The sequence below is a fragment of the Schistocerca piceifrons genome, chromosome 1, assembly GCF_021461385.2.
Source record: "Schistocerca piceifrons isolate TAMUIC-IGC-003096 chromosome 1, iqSchPice1.1, whole genome shotgun sequence".
NCBI classification, from domain to species: Eukaryota; Metazoa; Arthropoda; class Insecta; order Orthoptera; family Acrididae; genus Schistocerca; species Schistocerca piceifrons.
In genome coordinates, this window is record NC_060138.1 from 620193098 (window position 1) to 620213998 (window position 20901).

Genomic DNA, 20901 nt, shown 5'->3' on the forward strand with positions numbered 1-20901 from the left:
TCAAGATTGGTTCTGAACATAAGTAATGGCTATAAGTCTGGTCTCTGCCAGTTGGCACCTGGCCCATCTCCACACAACCTAACGTTCAGCAATTCAGAAATGCTGCCATTCGTAAATGCCCATTACCTTCTCATCAGCACACTGTCTATGACAGCTGTTAAATTTTTCGTAAAAATGGATGCTGAAATAATACAACTCTCACACTCCATGCTGACATATCGCACGGTAGCTGATGAGAGTGACCATACAGGCATTTCCCATTTATACTCACTCCCATGAGCCACAATGCTGAGTTGCAGCTTGGACTGCACAAATAACAGAAATGCCAGAATACGTAAGTAACCAATTTTAAAAAATCAGTTGTCTGGTCAAGAAGAAAACAAAATAACAAATTATTAACTGAGCAGAAATTTTGATACAGCTTCCAACTACATATACATTCACAAATCTTAAGAGCAGAAACACGAATTACAGAGAAACAATACATAATTACGTAAAATTTAAACAAACTGAGAAACTCATTTTTCTAAAAGCTTTCTAATATTAATGATACTTAGAAAATTCCTTATTATTACAAGTAAATAATTTATTGACTCTGTAAATGAAGCCAAGGCAGACATAAGCACAGCACTTCTGAGTCTTTGCAAAATAAACTGGCACTACAAGGAGAAGTGTCTGAGTCTTGAACCGCACAAGTTGAGGCAGATGGCAAAATAACAAGTGCACTAAAACAGTAAGTTGGAGAGGGCATATCTCGGTTCAATGAAGCAAAGTTGTGTAGAAAAAGCATAAGGCCAATTAAGAGGTATAGCATCATTTAATCACAAAAAAAAATTAAAAACTGATGGTTTGTATCAGTAATATCAGGGTATAACACCATGTATGAATGCATTATCTACTACATTTCAGCCAACTTTCTGATGTGTCAGAGGTATGGGCTTATTAAGTGGACACTTGGGATTAACCAAAACACTCCTTTACCAATTTACAACCAAACTGTTACCATTCAAACAAACCTAGACTTCAGGTTACCCTACAGATCAGTATTTCACCACACCTAAAAATTCATAGGCTTCACTAACTCTCAACCAAACTGTCACTTTCCAGCCAAACCCAGACTTCAGCCCATGCTATCACCACAACCTACACCCCAAAAACTAATGTTGCTGTAAAATAAGTATTCTTTGTTCTATTCTCTTCAAGTTTGCACACTTATGTCATGCAGATCAGTAAGTTACTGGACAGGGCATGCATCTGATATATGTAGGGGTTCAGTAGAACCAATCCTTTTACTTTAAGTCCAAAATACAACTTCACACGATTAAGAATGTCAATCAGGTGTTTAAGTATTGGAATGACAGTAGCAGAACCTACTTTCAGAACCAGCATAACCCAAGAATGACAGCACACTGACTGTTAGTTAAGAGGGAAGGGGCTTTTTTATCTTTCACTGGCCTACTGAGAGAGAGTGACAGGATTCTGATTATTATCTGTTCTTCAGTGAAATGAGTTTTTCGTTATAACAATTTAATCCTATTTAAAGTTGAATTAATTCAAGTGTGTTTATTCAACAATGTGCCATGAGATGGCAACAGATAAAACATTTTCAATGGCAAATATCTGAGGTTACAGTAGGCTGTGCATTTTCGCAACAATAGGAATTAAGAACAATAGGAATTAATAATCACATTTTGCAGCTGCAGCCCAGAAGATCTACACCACCCTGTCCATAAGTGGCCGTCACTTCTCCAGGTCGAAGAGGACAAGCACATTGGATTCCTGAGGCAACTAATGAGGAAAGTTGGCAGTCTTTTGGGTCTTTCTTCAGTTCCAACTCCCTAAATGTATTACTCTTACACCAGAGTCATTCCATGTCAAGAGAACCAGAGACCCCCACTCGACCATCTCCAAATCTAATGAATTTTTGTGTGGAGGTCCTATATGGTCTTTGTTGGCTACATACCAAATTTCAGTTCAGTATCTTCAGTGGTTAAATTCTTAGGGGATTTTAAAGAGAGGCTACTCACCTCCACATCATGTACAATGGTGCCAATGTGCCAAGTTTGCTAGGCTTTTTTAAAAGTTCTAGCAAACATTTGCTTTAATATACACAGACAACTTTTCATGCTGAATCACACCGTGGCAAAAATTAGGGATTTAGCCTTACCTAAATATAGATACAAGCCTCTAAAGTGGCTAAAAAATTCGTTGTGCTATTCTGAGAGCCATGGTTTGACCAACCACTGCTACTTTTCATATGGACCAATCACACCAAAACTTCAGAGGGTTATTCATATCTATGATGTCTATATATCGACCAGATTTAATTAACATTGGATGCCCAGATCAAAAGATATGCACCTACAAAGTTGGCCAAAATTTTCTAATTGATAACTTTAGGGTATTTTTGGGGGACAATATGTCAACTGCGTTTTGTTCAATCCTCTTTCTTGCTACAGCTGGAAAAAGAATGCTTTACGCTTTGAAAGAAATGTTGTTTAATTCCTGGATCTTTCAGTTTGACGAGTAAGAATACATTTCAAAAGTTGTTATCTTAGCACTTCAAGAAGATTGAAAAGCCAAATATTTTGCTCATTAAGTCCCATAATTATTTTTATTGACGTGTATAAGTCAGTTTCAAACATTAGTTTAACACATGACATAAAAACAAATATAGTCAAAACACAGCAAATTTGCAGGACAAAAATACTAAAGAGTCAGTTCCACTTTTCATTAAGCACTTCTACAGTTTTGTCAATGACAGATCGTGGATAACTATTGTCTTCCTGGTGATGATGATGATGATGGGGCTTCTAAAGTCATGAAGATATGTTGCTCAGGAAACCAGCAGGTATTTTTAGCAGTCAACTGGTGGAATGAACAGGCATGACCAAGTGAGTGCATAAAGGTGATGAGGACAAGTTGTTCGTCAGTTCAACCAGGGGCTCCAGCTCATAGTCTCAGATTTGACTAAAATTCAGTACACTAATTCTACCATGTGTGGAACACTCGTGTACAAAGTATTAGTTTCCCCTGCCAATTAGTTCCAGAATTATGACTTGTGAAAAAAGGTGGCGTGACCTGGAAATTGCAACCCGCATCTGGCAATCTATCTTCAGACCCAACTTCAGGTCTTAATAACTTTGGAACTATTCCACACAGTCCAATGACTTTTTACAACCCAGTAACATCCATTTAAAGAACACACTCCATTAATCAATCCACCAACAACATATTTCTGAGGGAAAATAAAAAATTCCAAAATGTGATTAAACATGTAATACGTTAAGAGGTACATATTGTAGGTGCCCTCTATGCAAAATATAATTCACTCAAAAAGGGCATAAATTTTTTTGTGGTAAGCTTAATGTGGCCTAAACACACACAGAAAGCACCATGCCCATATCAGTCACACAAACAGAGTTACATGCACACGAAAATACAAAAATTTGAAAAATTACCTGAAAACGTGGATTTTCGAAGTGTGGTAGCACAAAAGGGACAAGTGGTATCCATGCCAAATTTCACACACTGCATAAGTAGACCATAATGATATATATCTCGAAATTTTAGCATGTTATTGCAAGACATTTGTGTACAATGGAAGTTGACAGATGTATTTGGTGATGTGGTCATTGTTCCACACCACAATTTTGTAAAAACATATCATAAACTGTTCGGCCTCTTCTTATCCTCTCCCACAACTGTTTCATCACTAAGCAACAACATATAGACAGATTAACACAACCTATCATTAATGTTTACTGCACTTTTAACTGCTAAAAACCAGTCAATTGTGCTTCGAAACAGAAATTCTCCCACACTTTAGTTACTGTACTCTGTACATTGAGTGGCAAATTGTACTGGCTTCGTGACACTGTGGTAGGAACAGGAACTGTCATAAGAATACGTTCAAAAGGAATCCAACACCTGTCTGCCAAACGTGGCCAATGAAATGATCTTGCTGGTCCTGCTGGTGCCATGAAGTTCACAAATACATCACTTTCTGCTGCAAAGCACTCTGCAACACATCCTAAGTACAATATGTTGTCATAAACTGCAATAAAATAGCAACCTGGTTGTATGTTGCTGCTTTTGCTTCTGAATCCTGAGTCAGACACACTGAAGACACATGTTGTGCATGAACCTATAGTTATAACCAGACAGTCTGCTCATCTGCACAATGTCAGAGTCCACTGGAGAGAAGCGATGATCACTCCTTGTGCCTGCAACAGTTTTAACGTGTTCTAGTCTGCTTTTTAGCAACTCTTCCACTGATTTCACCTCATCTTTCGAAACATAGAATGATTGTATGCCAGACATATTTTTCTGTACCCAGGTAAATAATTGAAGAGGTGTTAGAATGTGACCTCCTGTAGGGTGCTGCAGACTAGCTCGTGATGCCATGCGCTTAATGGTAGCACCAATACCATCACATACATTTTTACCATGACCTGTTGCAAAAAAATTCCATTCTGCGTGAATCTGAAAATCATGGTAATGCATGCATAAATTTTTGAGATTTTTACAGTTTTTGTACTGACTAGCTGCCCCATCACTGAAGTATTTTGCAAAATGTATGTGAGGCAGCAAGTTTTTCACATATGCCATGACAGTGCGAATGTGGGCACGAACTCCAATGGCATCATGAATTAAACAGTCACTAAAAAGGCACAGGTTCTTGACAGACACATCACCTGATTCACCTCTATAGTAAATCGCAAATGTCTGGAGAGTTGCTTGACTGTTGTCCCAAAAATGTCCTTGGATGGCACCTTGAACTATAAATGCATAATTTTCAGAAAAGTCTAATATTACTATAATTTCATCTTGTTTCAAATTATCCTTACAAAACTGGAGATAAGCCGATTGTGCTGTTGCTGTGAAGCTGTGTGTGGTCAGTTTGTCCATTTTTTGACAACATATTTCAACAAAATCTTCCACTGTACTTACAAGGGAACCTCCCCATCGCACCCCCCTCAGATTTAGTTATAAGTTGGCACAGTGGATAGGCCTTGAGAAACTGAACACAGATCAATCGAGAAAACAGGAAGAAGTTGTGTGGAAAAAAAAAAAGCAAAATATACAAACTGAGTAGTCCATGCTTAAGATAGGCAAAACTTAGAACATCGCCATTTCAGTAGCGCTGTGGTCCTGTGGTTAGTGTGAGCAGCTATGGAACGAGAGGTCCTTGGTTCAAGTCTTCCCTCGAGTGAAAATTTTAATTTTTTATTTTCAGACAATTATTAAAGTTCAGGCACACACACACAATCAACTTCGCTCTCCAAAGTTCCAGGACATGTTCAGATTTGCTTGGACATATGCAGGATTTGACGGTGTACACACGGAAAAATTTGAAAACGTTAAAAACATATGTTTTGACAGAGCACAGGGAAAACTGTGCGACTGTGAAACTGTTGCATTCATTTGTTGCAGTTTATGAGACAAACTCTTGTGATTTCATCAATTTTTTGAGAGTGATTATCACATCCACAAGAAAACCTAAATCGGGCAAGGTAGAAGAATCTTTTTACCCATTCGCCAAATTTACAAGTTAGGTGGGTCGACAACATATTTCTGTCATGTGTCGTATAGAATATATCAGACGTGTTTTCCTGTGGAGGAATCGGTTGACCTATGACCTTGCGATCAAATGTTTTCGGTTCCCATTGGAGAGGCACGTCCTTTCGTCTACTAATCGCACGGTTTTGCGGTGCGGTCGCAAAACATAGACACTAAACTTATTACAGTGAACAGACACGTCAATGAACGAACAGACAGATCATAACTTTGCGAAAATAAAAATTAAAATTTTCACTGGAGGGAAGATTTGAACCATGGACCTCTCGTTCCACAGCTGCTGACGCTAACCACGAGACCACGGCGCTCCTGAACGCACACCCTCCTTGATGTTGGATATCTTTGACATGGACTACTCAGCTTGCATATTTTACTTATTTTTCTCATAGTTCCACACAACTTCTTCCTGTTTTCTCGATTGATCTGTGTTCAGTTTTTCAAGGCCTATCCACTGTGCCAACTTATAACTAAATCTGAGGGGGGTGCGATGGGAGGTTCCCTTGTTAGCTTTGTTTCAAGACTTGTGTGATCCATGTGCATCCATTGTTAGTAAGAAACAAGTTCATCGTCATCCATAAGGAGTTCACCATACAGTTTGTTATTCGTGTGTTCTGCAAGATTTGCCTTACCAGGACACTTTTCAGACCTGTGTATCATGCACTGGTACGAACTGATGTCACACACTAGCAGCTTCATTGCACCTTTGTAATCCAGACCAGAATCCTTTATAGCAGCAAACATCAGCTTAGCATTTTGATGGGTCTCACATACACAAGCATTGTGCCCCTTGCACTTACAGGCACAAACCATTTTGGCCGAAGATTGGAAAAAGATGATACAACTACTTTGGTATTGGGATACTTTTCCTTGAATTCTACATATAGTTCTGATATGTTGCATAGCAACAGTCTTTTGCATCTGTACACGTACATTTCCCATTTTCACCGTTACATAGTCTTTTTTCCAGGCATTATTCGGCTATAGTCATTATTTTCATAAAACTCCGACATTAGCATCTTTATTTCTGAACTCAATTGCTTACCCTGAGCCTGCTGAAGTTATGGAAGCACTCATTGGGTTGCTTTTATTTTCCTAGCTTGCTTTACCATATATGTAGAAACATTGAATTCCTTTGCAGTGTAGGTAAGAATAGCTACTTTTTTCTGTCATGTGGATATGGCACATTTTTCTTTCAAATCATGCACAATTTTGTCCAAATCAAAGCATTTCTAGCATGATTTCTGTTCCTTTGGAGCAGATAGTTCTTCCTCTTCCACCATTAGTGTGTCAGCTATTTTATGTTTTAATTGCATTTGAGCTTCTTGTAGTTTTCTTCTACCACCCATAGCTGCGCCTGTCTCTTTTCCCAACTTTGTGTGTCTTCATGGGAGACAAACCAAGAGCAGTCACTGAAATATTTAATTGCTCATCTGCTGTGGTTGTAGGTGGCTGATACTCTTCGTCACTGTCATGTAAATTATCAGAATATTCTTCATTTTTTAGCTGTGTAACACACCTGGAACATAACTTTTGTCCTGGTTTCATGTTAAGGCCCATGCACTGATTCACTTTCAATACTGATTTTATATCAATTTCTCTGAGGCTACACTTCACTTCACTGTCTGAAATGGTTCAAAACAACTTCTTTGTAGGAAAGAATACTTATCCAGAAACACTTTCATATGATGATAAACACTAAAGTTTCCTGGAACTGTAATTCTTGTGCCCACAGGGTGTATCCTGGATCTCCATAGCAACAAATCTTGGTCCGATTCGTCCAGATCATACAGTACAAAGCAAATAGAACATTTTGTTCCATATGTTGTTTTATGACATTCAGATGCTTGTGCTCTACCAACACTGCAACTTGTTTGAACAAAAGCACCACTAGTACACTCTTCTGCCTCCATACTGACTTTCCAGAACAGTACTGACCAGTCTGAACTAGAGTCTTAAAAGCATGAGTAACCTGTAATTGTTGCTTGTTTCCTTTGTTGTTCCTGCAAGAAAACTAACATTGTTTAACTTTCTGTTGCCTAATGGTTCCCAACAGTTGCTGCAGCTTTATCTGAAACAAGCTGTCTGCATCATCACTATTACTTGCTAAATCGTGTTAAAAGAAACTTAACCAAATACATCTGTCAACTTTTATTGTACACAAATGCCTTGCAATAACAAGTTGAAATTTTGCCACATATTATATTATGGTCTACTTATGCAGTGTTTGAAATTTGGCTTGGATATCACTTGTCCCTTTTGTACTACCACACTTCGAAAAGCCACGTTTTTCAGGTAATTTTTCAAATTTTTGTATTTTCGTGTGCACGTAACTCTGTTTGTGTGACTGATATGGGCATGGTGAGTTCTGTGTGTGTTTAGGCCACATTAAGCTTACCACAAAAAAATTTATACCCTTTTTGAGTGAATTATATTTGGCATAGAGGGCACCTACAATATGTACCTTTTAACGTATTACATTTTTTTAATCACATTTTGAAATTTTTTATTTTCCCTCAGAAATATGTTGTTGGTGTTTTGATTCATAGAGTGTGTTCTCTAAGTGGATGTTACTGGGTTGTAAAAATGTCACTGGACTGTGTGGAATAGTTCCAAAGTTATTAAGACCTGAAGTTGGGTCTGAAGATATACTGCCAGATGCGGGTTGCAATTTCCGGGTCACGCCACCTTTTTTCACAAGCCATAATTCTGGAACTAATTGGCAGGGGAACATGAGTGTTCCACACAAGGTAGCATTGGTGTGCTAAATTTTGGCCAAATTTGAGACTATCAGCTGGAACATTTTCTCAAACTGGTTGAATTGACATGGAATGACCCTCATGTGAAACTTCATTGTGTTTCCAATCCACCAAAAATTGCCATACATAAAAGTAACATACTGTCCTGGTTGTAAACTTTGAATTGAGACTGCTGGAATTTCTTCATCTGCTTCGAAGGCATTAACTGTGAATATTGTAGCATCATCGGAACTCTGCTTATTCTGAGCTGATCACAATTAATTGTTTTTCTCTCGTTCCAGATACTGGATGTCCCGTGGTAAACCTTGTTTTTGATCTGGGAGGATTTTTTCAATTTCTTCTTTTGCTTCATAAAAAGCTTTACACCTGGAATACTATCATCACAGAATTTGAATAAATCATATGGAGTCAATATTTCGTTATCTAAGGCCCTCTGCAGACTAGCACAGGCTGCAAGTCCTTTTGCTGTTCCCCCAATGCCGTCACAAGGCAATTTACCATGGCTTGTTCAAAAAAAAAAAAATTCTATTTGGCAGTGATGCCAAAATCCTTTTCGTGCAGGCATAAATTGATGAAATTTTTGAGATTCTTATATTGAGCAACTGAATCATCAATAAAGTAATAAATGTTCTTAATGTATTCAGTCTGTCTTTAAACATGTTATCAACTTTATTTGAAAAGCATGGACAGCAACGGTATCTTGACAGAACAGTCGCTGACCATACAAATGCTAATACTCTGACATTCTTTGCCATTGAAATAGACAACAGATTGATGAACTGTGGCCTGACTATTTCTCCCAATGGAATCCTTGCACAGTATCCTGAACACCAAATGAATAATTCTCAACAAAATCTATCAATATAATTAATTCATTTTCTGCAATTTTTTTTTTTTTAGCTGCTTAAGATGTAAACAAGGGCGATGTACTTGAGGACAATATTATGGAAATGGAAGGGGATGTAGATGAAGATGAAATGGGAGATATGATACTGCGTGAAGAGTTTGAAAGAGCAGTGAAAGACCTGAATTGAAACAAGGCCCCGGGAATAAACAATATTCCATTAGAACTACTGACAGCCTTGGGAGAGCCAGTCCTGACAAAACTCTACCATCTGCTGAGCAAGATGTATAAGACAGGTGGAATACCGTCAGACTTCAAGAAGAATATAATAATTCCAATCCCAAAGAAAGCAGGTGTTGACAGATGTGAAAATTACTGAAGTATCAGTTTAATAAGTCACGGCTGCAAAATACTAGCGCGAATTCTTTACAGACGAATGAAAAAACTAGTAGAAGCCAACCTCGGTGAAGATCAGTTTGGATTCCGTAGAAATGTGTGAGCACGTGAGACAATACTGACCCTACGGCTTATCTTAGAAGCTAGATTAAGGAAAGGCAAGCCTACGTTTCTAGCATTTGTAGACTTGGAGAAGACTTTTGACAATGTTGACTGGAATACTCTCTTTCAAATTCTGAAGGTGGCAGGGGTAAAATACACGGAGTGAAAGGCTATTCACAATTTGTACAGGAACCAGATGGCAGTTATAAGAGTCGAGGGACATGAAAGGGAAGCAGTGGTTGGGAAGGGAGTGAGACAGGGTTGTAGCCTATCCCCAATGTTATTCAATCTGTATATTGAGCAAGCAGTAGGGAAACAAAGGAAAAATTCGGAGTAGGTATTATGATCCATGGAGAAGAAATAAAAACTTTGAGGTTCGCCAATGACATTGTAATTCCGTCAGACAGCAACGGACTTGGAAGAGCAGTTGAACGGAATGGATAGTGTCCTGAAAGGAGGATATAAGATGAACATCAACAAAAGCAAAACGAGGATAATGGAATGTAGTCGAATTAAGTCAGGTGATGCTGAGGGAATTAGATTAGGAAATGAGACACTTAAAGTAGTAAAGGAGTTTTGCTATTCGGGGAGCAAGATAACTGATGATGGTCGAAGTAGAGAGGATACAAAATGTAGACTGGCAATGCCAAGGAATGCGTTTCTGAAGAAGAGAAATTTGTTAACATCGAGTATAGATTTAAGTGTCAGGAAGTGGTTTCTGAAAGTATTCGTATGGAGTGTAGCCATGTATGGAAGTGAAACATGGACGATAAATAGTTTGGACAAGAAGAGAATAGAAGCTTTTCAAAAGTGGTGCTACAGAAGAATGCTGATGATTAGATGGGTAGATCACATAACTAATGAGGTGGTATTGAATAGGATTGCGGACAAGAGCAGTTTGTGGCACAACCTGACTAGAAGAAGGGATCAGTTGGTAGGACGTGGTCTGAGGCATCAAGAGATAACCAATTTAGTATTGGAGGGCAGCGTGGAGGGTAAAAATCGTAGAGAGAGACCAAGAGATGAATACACTAAGCAGATTCAGAAGGATCTAGGTTGCAGTAGTTACTGGGAGATGAAGAAGCTTGCACAGGATAGAGTAGCATGGAGAGCTGCATCAAACCAGTCTCAGCACTGAAGACCACAACAACAACAAGATGTAAACTTTGGTGTTCTGACACAAAGTGATGGCTTCTTAAACCGGTAATTTTCAAAAATCAATGCCTCCATGAAATCTTCAACAGTTCTCTGACAAGTCTCCAATGTGTGTCTGCCAGCATGGGCCCACTGATTGTATTCCGTTGTTTCTTCACGGTCATGGTCTTTAAAAGAGTCTTCAAGAAAAGCATCTAGTCGCATTTTTTCTGGACATTCCTCACAAAGCTGGAGCATACAATTTTTTGGTTCCAAACTGCATACATTTTTTCATCAAATCCTTGTAGTCATCTTGAATGGATGTTGCTGAAACCAGCATTAATTTGAAATTTTGATTAATTGCACATACGCTTTCTGAATGTGATCCAGAAGCACCAGCTGTACTACATTTCAGCCTGAGCTCACAAAATTGAGAAGCTTCGTTCATTTCCATATAGCTTACAATAAGAAATGAACATTTCTTTAAGGTTACAAAGGAGCAGGCATTTCTCCTTGTGAATCTTTCCCCATTTATTCTTCCTGCAACACAATCCTTTTTGCCTGGACATAGACGAGAAAACTCATCTTCAAAGAAAGTGAGGACATTTTGTTTTATTTCACCAGTGAACTTTTTTCCCTTTTCGATTTGCAGGTGTTGCCAAAATCCCATCTTCCATCTTTAGTTTCCCAGCCTTCTTCACCATCTTAGTTGAAACAGCAAATTCTTTAGCCATTTTTTCAGTAGTGCAGCTATTTGTACCAGGGTCAAAATTTGAACTTTACTGCTATTGCTTGAAGTCTGAAGTTTAATCTTAAGCTGTGTGATTAAGATGTCCATACCTTTACATTTCTGGCACTCTTCTAATTGTAGCTGAGCAATAACTACTTGGCTCACAGCAGCAGCTATGGCAATTACCTTAGTAATGCTGCCTTGGGCTTTCAGACTTTGTGTGTCCCATTGAATCCCTTTTGCTGGTCTGTTGAAGCTTTAGTAGTGATTCTCCAAGTGACGATAATGAAGTGTTAGTGGTAAAGCAAGCAAAAACAACACCCATGTCTTCAGTGGATGGTGAGTCTTGCTTATCCTGGTGGGATGATTCTTTTTGGGCATTTCATGTCTACATTTGGTACAAATTTTCTGACCAAGTTTAAAAGCTTGGTCAGTCAGTAACTTCAACCTATCAGACATCGCCGTGTTTACTGGTGTTCAAGCCTTCTTGGTTATATGTTTTTCTTTACCAAATGGGTTGCAGAAATTTTGCAGGAATTGAAATTTTGTTGTCAACAAGGCATTCTGGTATGAACGAATTATGGGCATCGGCAGTAAAACCAAGGCCAGACCTACAGTGAAGAAGTTCCTTGTCAATTGGTGACATTTCCTTAACTGATTGTAGTTCCCTATTGCCTTGATAGAATGATGATGACTTCAGACAAAATTCTGGAATATTCAGTGTAGCTTTTATATAAAATATACAAATTAGGCTATCAAAACGCTGTTTTAGTGCTTCCCTTCAGCTAAAACCATTATTATTTATTATTCAGAAACTCAATACTCAACACTAAGACTGTACAGCACAAAAGACTGACATTGTGAAAATTACCAATAATGAAAGTAGCAATTGAAAGTGGCGATTCAGCAATGTATGTCACTGTATTGCTGCTTTAAAATACCAATGGAAACCGAGTGACGATGCACTGAAGGGTTAAAACCTTCTAAAGCAACATAGCATTCCATTATAATCTAGATTTTATAATTCTCAGGGCACTTTCTGAGGTTTTAATATATTTATATTCTACACTGAAAAATGATGTAAAAACACTTATTAGCATAGTTACTTTCTCTAAACCATAGGAAAATCTTATACTTTATAAGACCCTACAATTACACATCTTTTGATTTACAACTTCAAATTGTATTAATGTTTGTATTCATCAGTAATACATTTTCCCACTGTTGATACGTATCCTTACTCATCAATATGCAAGAACCAGAAATTAAACAAAATAGCTTTGAACGCTTGAAGGATGCTCTATCCAACTTGGGGGCAGCGGGGGGGAGGGGGGGGGGGGGGGCGGATTAAAGACACAGCTGAGACATTGCCCCCCAAAAACACCATAAAATTTGCAAGTAGAAAATTTTGGCCAACTTTGTAGATGCATATCTTTTCATCTGGGCATCCAGTACTACTTAAATTTGATTGATATATACAAATTGTAGGTAGGAATAGCCATCTGAAGTTTTGGCATGATTGGCTGATACGAAAAGTAGCAGTGGTTGGTCAAATCATGGCTCTCCGAACAGTGCAACGAATTTTTTAACCATTTTGGAGACTTGTATTTATATTTATGTATGGCTAAATCCGTAATTTTTGCCATAGTGTCATTCAGCATAAAAAGTTGTCTATGTATATTAAAGCAAATGACCAAATGTTTCCTAGAGCTTTTAGAAAAGCCTAGCAAAGTTGGCACATTTGCACCTCTTCGTACATGATGCGGAGGTGAGTAGCCTCTCTTTAAAATCCCCCAAGAATTCAACCACTGAAGATACTGGTGGGTCAGGTCGTGATATTGTAGGCCACAAGTACTGAAATTCAAAAACCTTTTAATCACCATAAAACTTTGTGCTATTTTGTTCAGAAAACTATGTAGTTTCATATGCTACAGTCATTTCCCTTTTTAAAAAATTATTAGTGCGATTTTTTTCTCACACATTAGAAAAAATAAAATATTTTCTGTTACAGGAGGATGTTTCATTTTATATTATTTGTATCACAAACATTAATGATCCTGTGACAAAATCTATGTAGGCACTTAAGTTAGCCTAACAGGAATACATTGTTATTAAAAGAAGGAATTTGGTATGTTTATCAAAGACATAAAATTTCCCCCAAAATTGTTAATGTCCTTCCGTAACAAATTGTTGACAGTCAATATAAAATATAATGAACAGTCAATATAAAATTTTCTTTTCCGTAACTTCAGTGCCATAAATCCACATGAAACACAACTATTTAATAAATATTTATTTTGTAAAACTTGTTACGGAAGGACCTAGCTAGCCAATGAAACAATTATGTCAGATGTTTTCTCTCCAGTTTTCCGTTCTCTCTCTCCATTGTTATATAGGTTTCAAGTGACTGTTCATGTTGGAAGTGTAAATTTGCTGGTTATAAAGGTTATAAACGATTTGAAAGTCAGTATTAGTTTAATGTAAACGAAGTTTGTTTATTTATGCGTAGTTCTGAAAATTTTTTTCGAATAAGCCTGATTACTCTAAAAGCCTGAGTGAAGAATGTAGGCTATAATTCGATGTGCTATATAAGCAAGAGTATCAAATATTTAAGTGCTGAGGCATCTTGTTAATATTGTTAGTATTTATCTGACAACTTCCAAATATTTTTATAATTATTAACAGTGAAGGAATATCGTAGTCTACTCTGCAAAGACTAGGCGACATTGTTATGTGCAACACTTTTAAAAACATGTAAAAAGAATTTCCCAATTCTTTGGCTTTGTAATTTTTAATTTATACTCTAATCAAACATGGCATATCTCCTTTAAGCTGAGCATATGTTCACTCTTTGAGCTTGAAAATAAAATGTAATGTACATCATCAATGGCTTACTATGAATTTTTTGGAAATGTAATGTAAATTCAATTGCTTCTTTCGTTCAGTTATAGACTTAACAAGTTTCTTGAATATATGTGCAGGTGTGATGGTCAAAACTGGTGCCAATCGTGACAAGGAATGCAAAAAACAAAAAATGAATGATCCAGGAACAGCAGAAGTTTATCAAAAAGATCGTGAGAGAAAGAAAGCAAAATGACAGAAGTTAATAGCTGAGGGAAAGATAGGTCATTTACGAAAATATGAAAAAGATGCAATGAGCCCTTGCTCGTCAAACCAGTGCAAATCCAACATTAAAAATGTCACCTAGCACATTAGGTAAAGCTACTGCTAGGATCAAGAGATTTCTCCCAAAATCACCTTCCAAGCATCCCAAAGTTCTTGGAAAACTCATCAAATCCTTTTCACCTCAAAAACTTAATAATTTTTTTGAAGTTGCTGGCTTTACTGCTAGGAATGTAAAACCAAAACAATCAATATTTGAAAGAAAAAAAGAAGGGATTCTGTGCCAAATCAAACAATACAGAAGGTGATACAATTTTACAAAAGAGGTGACATAAGCTGGCAATGCCTTGGTAGAACTTTATGAACGTTTCTGCAAAGAGTATGGGGAATTACCCACTGGACTGTCAAAATTTAAACAATTACGACCAAAGCATGTTGTACCTACAACACTAAGAGGTCGAGAAGTTTGTGTCTGCACTTATGAAAATGCTGCTATTTTATTAAAGTCTTTGAACAAGCATGTGCTAAGCATACCAAAAAGTTTAGATGAAGTACTTGAGTAAACAGTTTGTGATTCCACCAATATCAGCTGTATAGACAGGAGTTGTGAAGAGTGTGGCACTTGACTTCTTGACAGTTATTTTGAAGGGTTAGATTTAAACGAAAGAATAACTTTTTATGAATGGTGTCTAGAAGAAGGCCATGCAAAGAAACAAGAAATGCAAACAAAGTTGTCAGAAGCAAAGGCACAACTTTATTTACAATTACAAACTTTGACCGGGCATGTTTACAATGCACGTACGCAGCACTCCAAGTTTCTCATGTTAAAACGTGTCCTTCCCGAAACAGACATTGTTGTACTAGAGGATTTCTCAGAAAACGTTTTGATAAAACATCAATTTGAGATCATGCAGGCTCACAGGTGTTCACCCAATGTGTCTAGTTTTACAGCCATTGTGTATTACAAGTGTCTTGAACTGAAGCATATAAACTACTGTGTTGTATCTGATTCTTTAGAACATAGTAAGGACAGTGCCCATGCTTTCAATCTGGCAATTTTAGCACATCTGAAAACAAAAGTTAGGTTTCCAATTTCACATGTCCATTACTTTAGTGATGGAGCTGCAAATCAGTTCAAAAGCTGGTTCTCCGTTTGTGATGTTCTTTTTAATGAAGATTTTGGTCTAACAGTTGATCGAAGATACTTCGAAACAGCTCATGGAAAGAGTCCACATGATGGCATCGGAGGAGAACTTAAGAGAGCCATTTTTCGTTCCATACTCCAGAAAAAAAATAGTAGTAAATAATGCAGAAGAATTTGCAACAACTGCAAAAGATCTTGCCAAAAGTATTATTGTGATTTACATTCCAGTGTCAAGAACTGAAGCAGTAAAGAAAATGTTGGAAAGCCGATGAATTAACCGTTTGCCTATAAGGGGCCTTAGAAAATATCATTTTGCACAACCCTTTTCTGAGAAAAAAAAAACCACATCACACTTTTGGAAAATTCTGTTTTTTCTGGGCAGCATAGTACTGGAAGGACCTACAAACTTATTCAGAGTGCAAATGTTTTCAAGCAGCAGCAGAACCAAGTAGTTCAAAGCAAGTTAACAAATGATTCAGTCTTGTCTAATGGGTCATTTTTACTTTGCAAAGTGTTTAGTGATATAGCTGTTGTATACAGGTATGCTACATGCACTATTCAGAAGTTTCATGCTGATACAGACATTTACAAAGTGATGGGAATGAAGTCAACAGACAATACTAAAAACACATTTTAAATTGTCCAGAATGATGTCCTTAATGTTTCTCCTGCTGACATTTTTGTTAAGTGAACCACATATTAATGGTAGTTCTGAAAGACTTACTTATAAATTTTCAGATCCTGGTGATGTTTATGAACAATAACTAAATGAAAGTTTTTTCCCTGGTATTTTCTTAAAAAGCAAAAAAAGAAATATCTTTATTAAATGTAAAGGGTACTTTCTCAAAACAGTGTTTTAATTATGCATGTACAAAGTCTATATTTCACTAACAATAATTTCACTTTCCAATGCTACATAATTTTCATTTCAACAATGAGCCATTCCGTGCCAAGTGGTCTAATATCGAAAATTGTTCCCACATGACCATAATGGATTTTGATGAAATTTTGTATGAACATTCACACATGTTCTCAATTAACACTGGTAAAACTTCAGTTTCAGAAATTAAATACTTGCAGAGATATAGTCACTTGTTTGAAACCGTAGCACAGCTTTCTATAGCGCGTCCTTGAATTTTCAGCAACTTTGAGATGAGATATCTCTAAGTATTTGCATGAAAGAAACAAAACTTGGCCATCTTATACAACTTTTAGAGCTCTTTAAAGTAAAATATTAAGAAAAGGATTTCTGATCAATTTTCATATAGATAATTTGAAGCAAAGTTGGGCGAAAAAATAGATGTTTTAAAAAAATGTGAACTTTAGTTTTTTATATCTATAAACGTAATTGTGAGATGTACATGAAACTTTGCACACCATAACTCACCAACACAAGGTCTTAGAATATAAAATTTCATTCTCCTATTGCTTTCCATTATTTCACAAATCTAGGGTGAAGTTGACGATTTTTCAAAAAGTGCTAAAAATGGGTATTTTTAGTCAAATTTTTCAAAAAAGTGTTTTCTCCAAACTCTTCTAAACTATGGTCATTAGAAAGAGCATATTCTAAACCATCTAGAAAAGTGGATTTGGTATTGCAATGCAAGCATATAAGGCCCTAAAAAGTAGCATCATCAAAGAGGTGCACTGGAAGTTTGAACACATTTTCCTGGCACTCAAATTATACCTGAAATCTTTTATTATGCCTATTAAATGTCATTTTTTGTACTTCTCAAAATTGTAAATATTTACAAGTGGAAAATGAAGACCTAATTTTTGGATTCAATTGTATAAAACATTTTTCCAAAACAGAATCGGTTTGCCTGAATCATGCATCAAGTGATGTAAATTTTCCAATCAATATTGCAGAGATTTTAATACCTGGGTGTTGTAACCTGTGAAGTTTTGTCTTAAAGTTATGAGGGAAACGTGAAATTGGTTGGTTAAACATCTAAGAGTTTTAATTTTGTATTTAATCACACTTAAATGTAGCCTACTACCTTGGTAAATACGTAATCACTAGTTTCACAGAAAAAATTCACAAGATTCACCGTTTATAGAAAATACAGGGTGATTCAAAAAGAATACCATAACTTTAAAAATGTGTATTTAATGAAAGAAACATAATATAACCTTCTGTTATACATCATTACAAAGAGTATTAAAAAGGTTTTTTTTAAACTCAAAAACAAGTTCAGAGATGTTCAATATGGCCCCCTCCAGACACACGAGCAATATCAACCCGATACTCCAACTCGTTCCACACTCTCTGTAGCATATCAGGCGTAACAGTTTGGATAGCTGCTGTTATTTCTCGTTTCAAATCATCAATGGTGGCTGGGAGAGGTGGCCGAAACACCATATCCTTAACATACCCCCATAAAAAAATCGCAGGGGGTAAGATCAGGGCTTCTTGGAGGCCAGTGATGAAGTGCTCTGTCACGGGCTGCCTGGCGGCCGATCCATCGCCTCGTGTAGTTGACGTTCAGGTAGTTACGGACAGATAAGTGCCAATGTGGTGGCGCTCCATCCTGCTGAAATATGAATTGTTGTGCTTCTTGTTCGAGCTGAGGGAACAGCCAATTCTCTAACATCTCCAGATACTGTAGTCCAGTTACAGTAGCACCTTCGAAGAAAAAGGGACCAAAAACTTTATTGGCTGAAATGGCGAACAAATGTACAACTAAATGAAACTTTATAGCTCCCTTAATTCGCTGACAGATAGTGCTAAGCTCTGCCTTTTGTCGTTGCAGAGTTTTAAATTCCTAAAGTTGTGGTATTCTTTTTGAATCACCCTGTATAATGGCAACAATTACTTTAACAACCAGATTGTTTCATTATTGTGAGCCTTGTTTGAAAATTCAAGGAAGCACTATAGAAAGCTGTACTATAGTTTCAAACAAGTGACTATATATCTCTGCAAGTATTGAATTTCTGAAGCTTAAGTTTTACCAGTGTTCATTGAGAAGATGTGTGAATGTTCATACAAAATTTCATCAAAATCCATGAGGGCCATGTGGCTGCCTCTAGACTACTTAGCATGGAAAGAACCTAATAAATTAATAAGTAACCTGTAAGATAGCATTTATTGTTATACAATTCAATAAATAACAATATATTTTATGTTAAAAGTCCTATTTGTATGGCTGGGAAAAAATGTCCTTCCGTAACACTGCAGCTACTCACTTTCTTGGATGCAGCATTTAATCGAAGAGCTAAAAAAATCTATTATGCCCTTATTTGTATACTTAACATATGCAGTTGACCAATTAAAAACTTTGCTAAGTGAAATATAAACATCAGAGCAGGAATTAATCTTTATATTGAAGTCCTTAACGATCAGTAAAATAATTAATATTGAAAATATAGAAACATTATATTACTATTTAAATGCATAAAAAATTCCTGTTGCTTGTAACAGTTTGCAGAACGTATGTTGTGCCCTAGTTTTCCATTTCTAATTAAAGTTTTTTACTACCCAGATTTCACAGAAAAAAAAAAATAGAACGGCCTGCCCCCTAGACTGAAATTTGGTATATAAGCACCAAAGACATTGTAGAGCCTTCACACCAAATTTCATTAGATTTGGAGATGGTCGAGTGGGGGTACTTTTTAATATTGGTCCCTTTGATGTGGAATGACCCGCCAGTCAAAGATGTATATCTGAGAACCAGTGGCAGCAGCGTACACACATACTGAATTTATTAACAGGTAAAAGTCACTGTTGGTTGGTTGATTTGGCGGAGGGTACCAAACAGTGAGGTCATCCGCCCCATAGGATGGATGGGGAAGGAAGTCGACCGTGCCCTTTCAAAGGAACCATCACGGCATTTACCTCGAAGTCATTGTTGCCCAGGATACCGAAGCAAGAGAAGTGAGCCGTCATTATTTCTAGACATTACATTACTTCGCATTTTAAATAAACAGAAGAATAAATATATTTGAAAAATATTTCCTCGTCGAGATCAAATCCCACAGCAAGAGTTCGTAGTCAATGCCACTTTGCCAGCCGGCATATCAAGTGACTAACATAATATTTTCATTGATGTTCTATCACTAACTGAAATTCAAATGGCCCTGAGCACTATGGGACTTAACTTCGGAGGTCATCAGTCCCCTAGAGCTTAGAACTACGTAACCCTAAAAACCTAAGGACATCACACACATCCATGGCCGAGACAGGATTCGAACCTGCGACCGTAGCGGTCGCGCGGTTCCAAACTAACGATTAGAACCGCTCGGCCACACAAACCGGCCGACCTGAAATTATATGTATCATTATATACTTACCTCTCGAGCCTTTTGATAAGCATTCAGGATCTCCTCTTTATCTGGCCACCCTGTATTTCGAACATAATTCAGAGAATTTAGTCTGTCAATAACCCCTTTCACCACAACCTCATCGTCCTTCAACTCCTGTCGTCTCTTGATACACAAAACAGAAAAAAGATTAACAATTAATGCACTTTCATCGAGACTACACAATAATCGCATAAATTTGTTGTATTAGAAACTGTAAAATCCGTTTACCTTACATAATATTCTTTCCGTGTGGTCACTTAATGTTGCTATTATCTCGCGTATATTGATTTTCTCTTCCATTCCGTAATTCGTTACAATATCACAACTTCACCCATTCGAATACAACTTTGACAACCGCACAATTCAGTGCAGCCAATGGAAAACTCTGGCACTTCAAAGATGCTCCTGCACAAAATGGAGCCACAAACTAGAGCATCTGCAAGTTTTCGATGCTTGTGTAAACTGAGCTTTAACAAACATTTAACTGCAGTAACATCACTTCAATGGCGTCATCGAAAATGCATTGGGAAATAGGCACACTTCGGTCCCACCATTCGTTTAACGCCACCTCTGTTTAATTTTGTGTCTCCACTACTTTGCCCTACCATAGATTATGGTGTTTCGACTTCTGCTTCTGGGTGGATTCACGTGCATCTCGTGGACCCCAAGGTATCGCTTCAAAACGTCATCAGAAAGGCCGAAAACTTGACAGTGACAGAGCTGCCTGGTGACTAGACCTGTAAGCAGCTCTGTTGGCATAAGTGACGTCACCTGTTGGCGACAGCCTTTA

General features: G+C 37.2%; 1 protein-coding gene across 5 annotated transcripts in view; it reads right to left on the reverse strand.

Annotated features, from left to right (window-relative positions):
- LOC124804323 (centrosomal protein of 112 kDa-like) overlaps positions 1-20500 on the reverse strand; it is a 174240-nt gene extending 153740 nt beyond the window's left edge. For all 5 annotated transcript variants that reach the window (XM_047264743.1, XM_047264742.1, XM_047264744.1 and 2 more), the window contains exons 1-2: positions 20340-20500; positions 20100-20234 (exon numbers count right to left, since the gene is read on the reverse strand). In XM_047264743.1, coding sequence (XP_047120699.1) covers positions 20100-20234; positions 20340-20411 — 207 coding nt within the window. In that variant the 5' untranslated portion in view covers positions 20412-20500. The remainder of the gene's footprint in view (positions 1-20099; positions 20235-20339) is intronic.
- Positions 20501-20901: the final 401 nt, after the last annotated feature.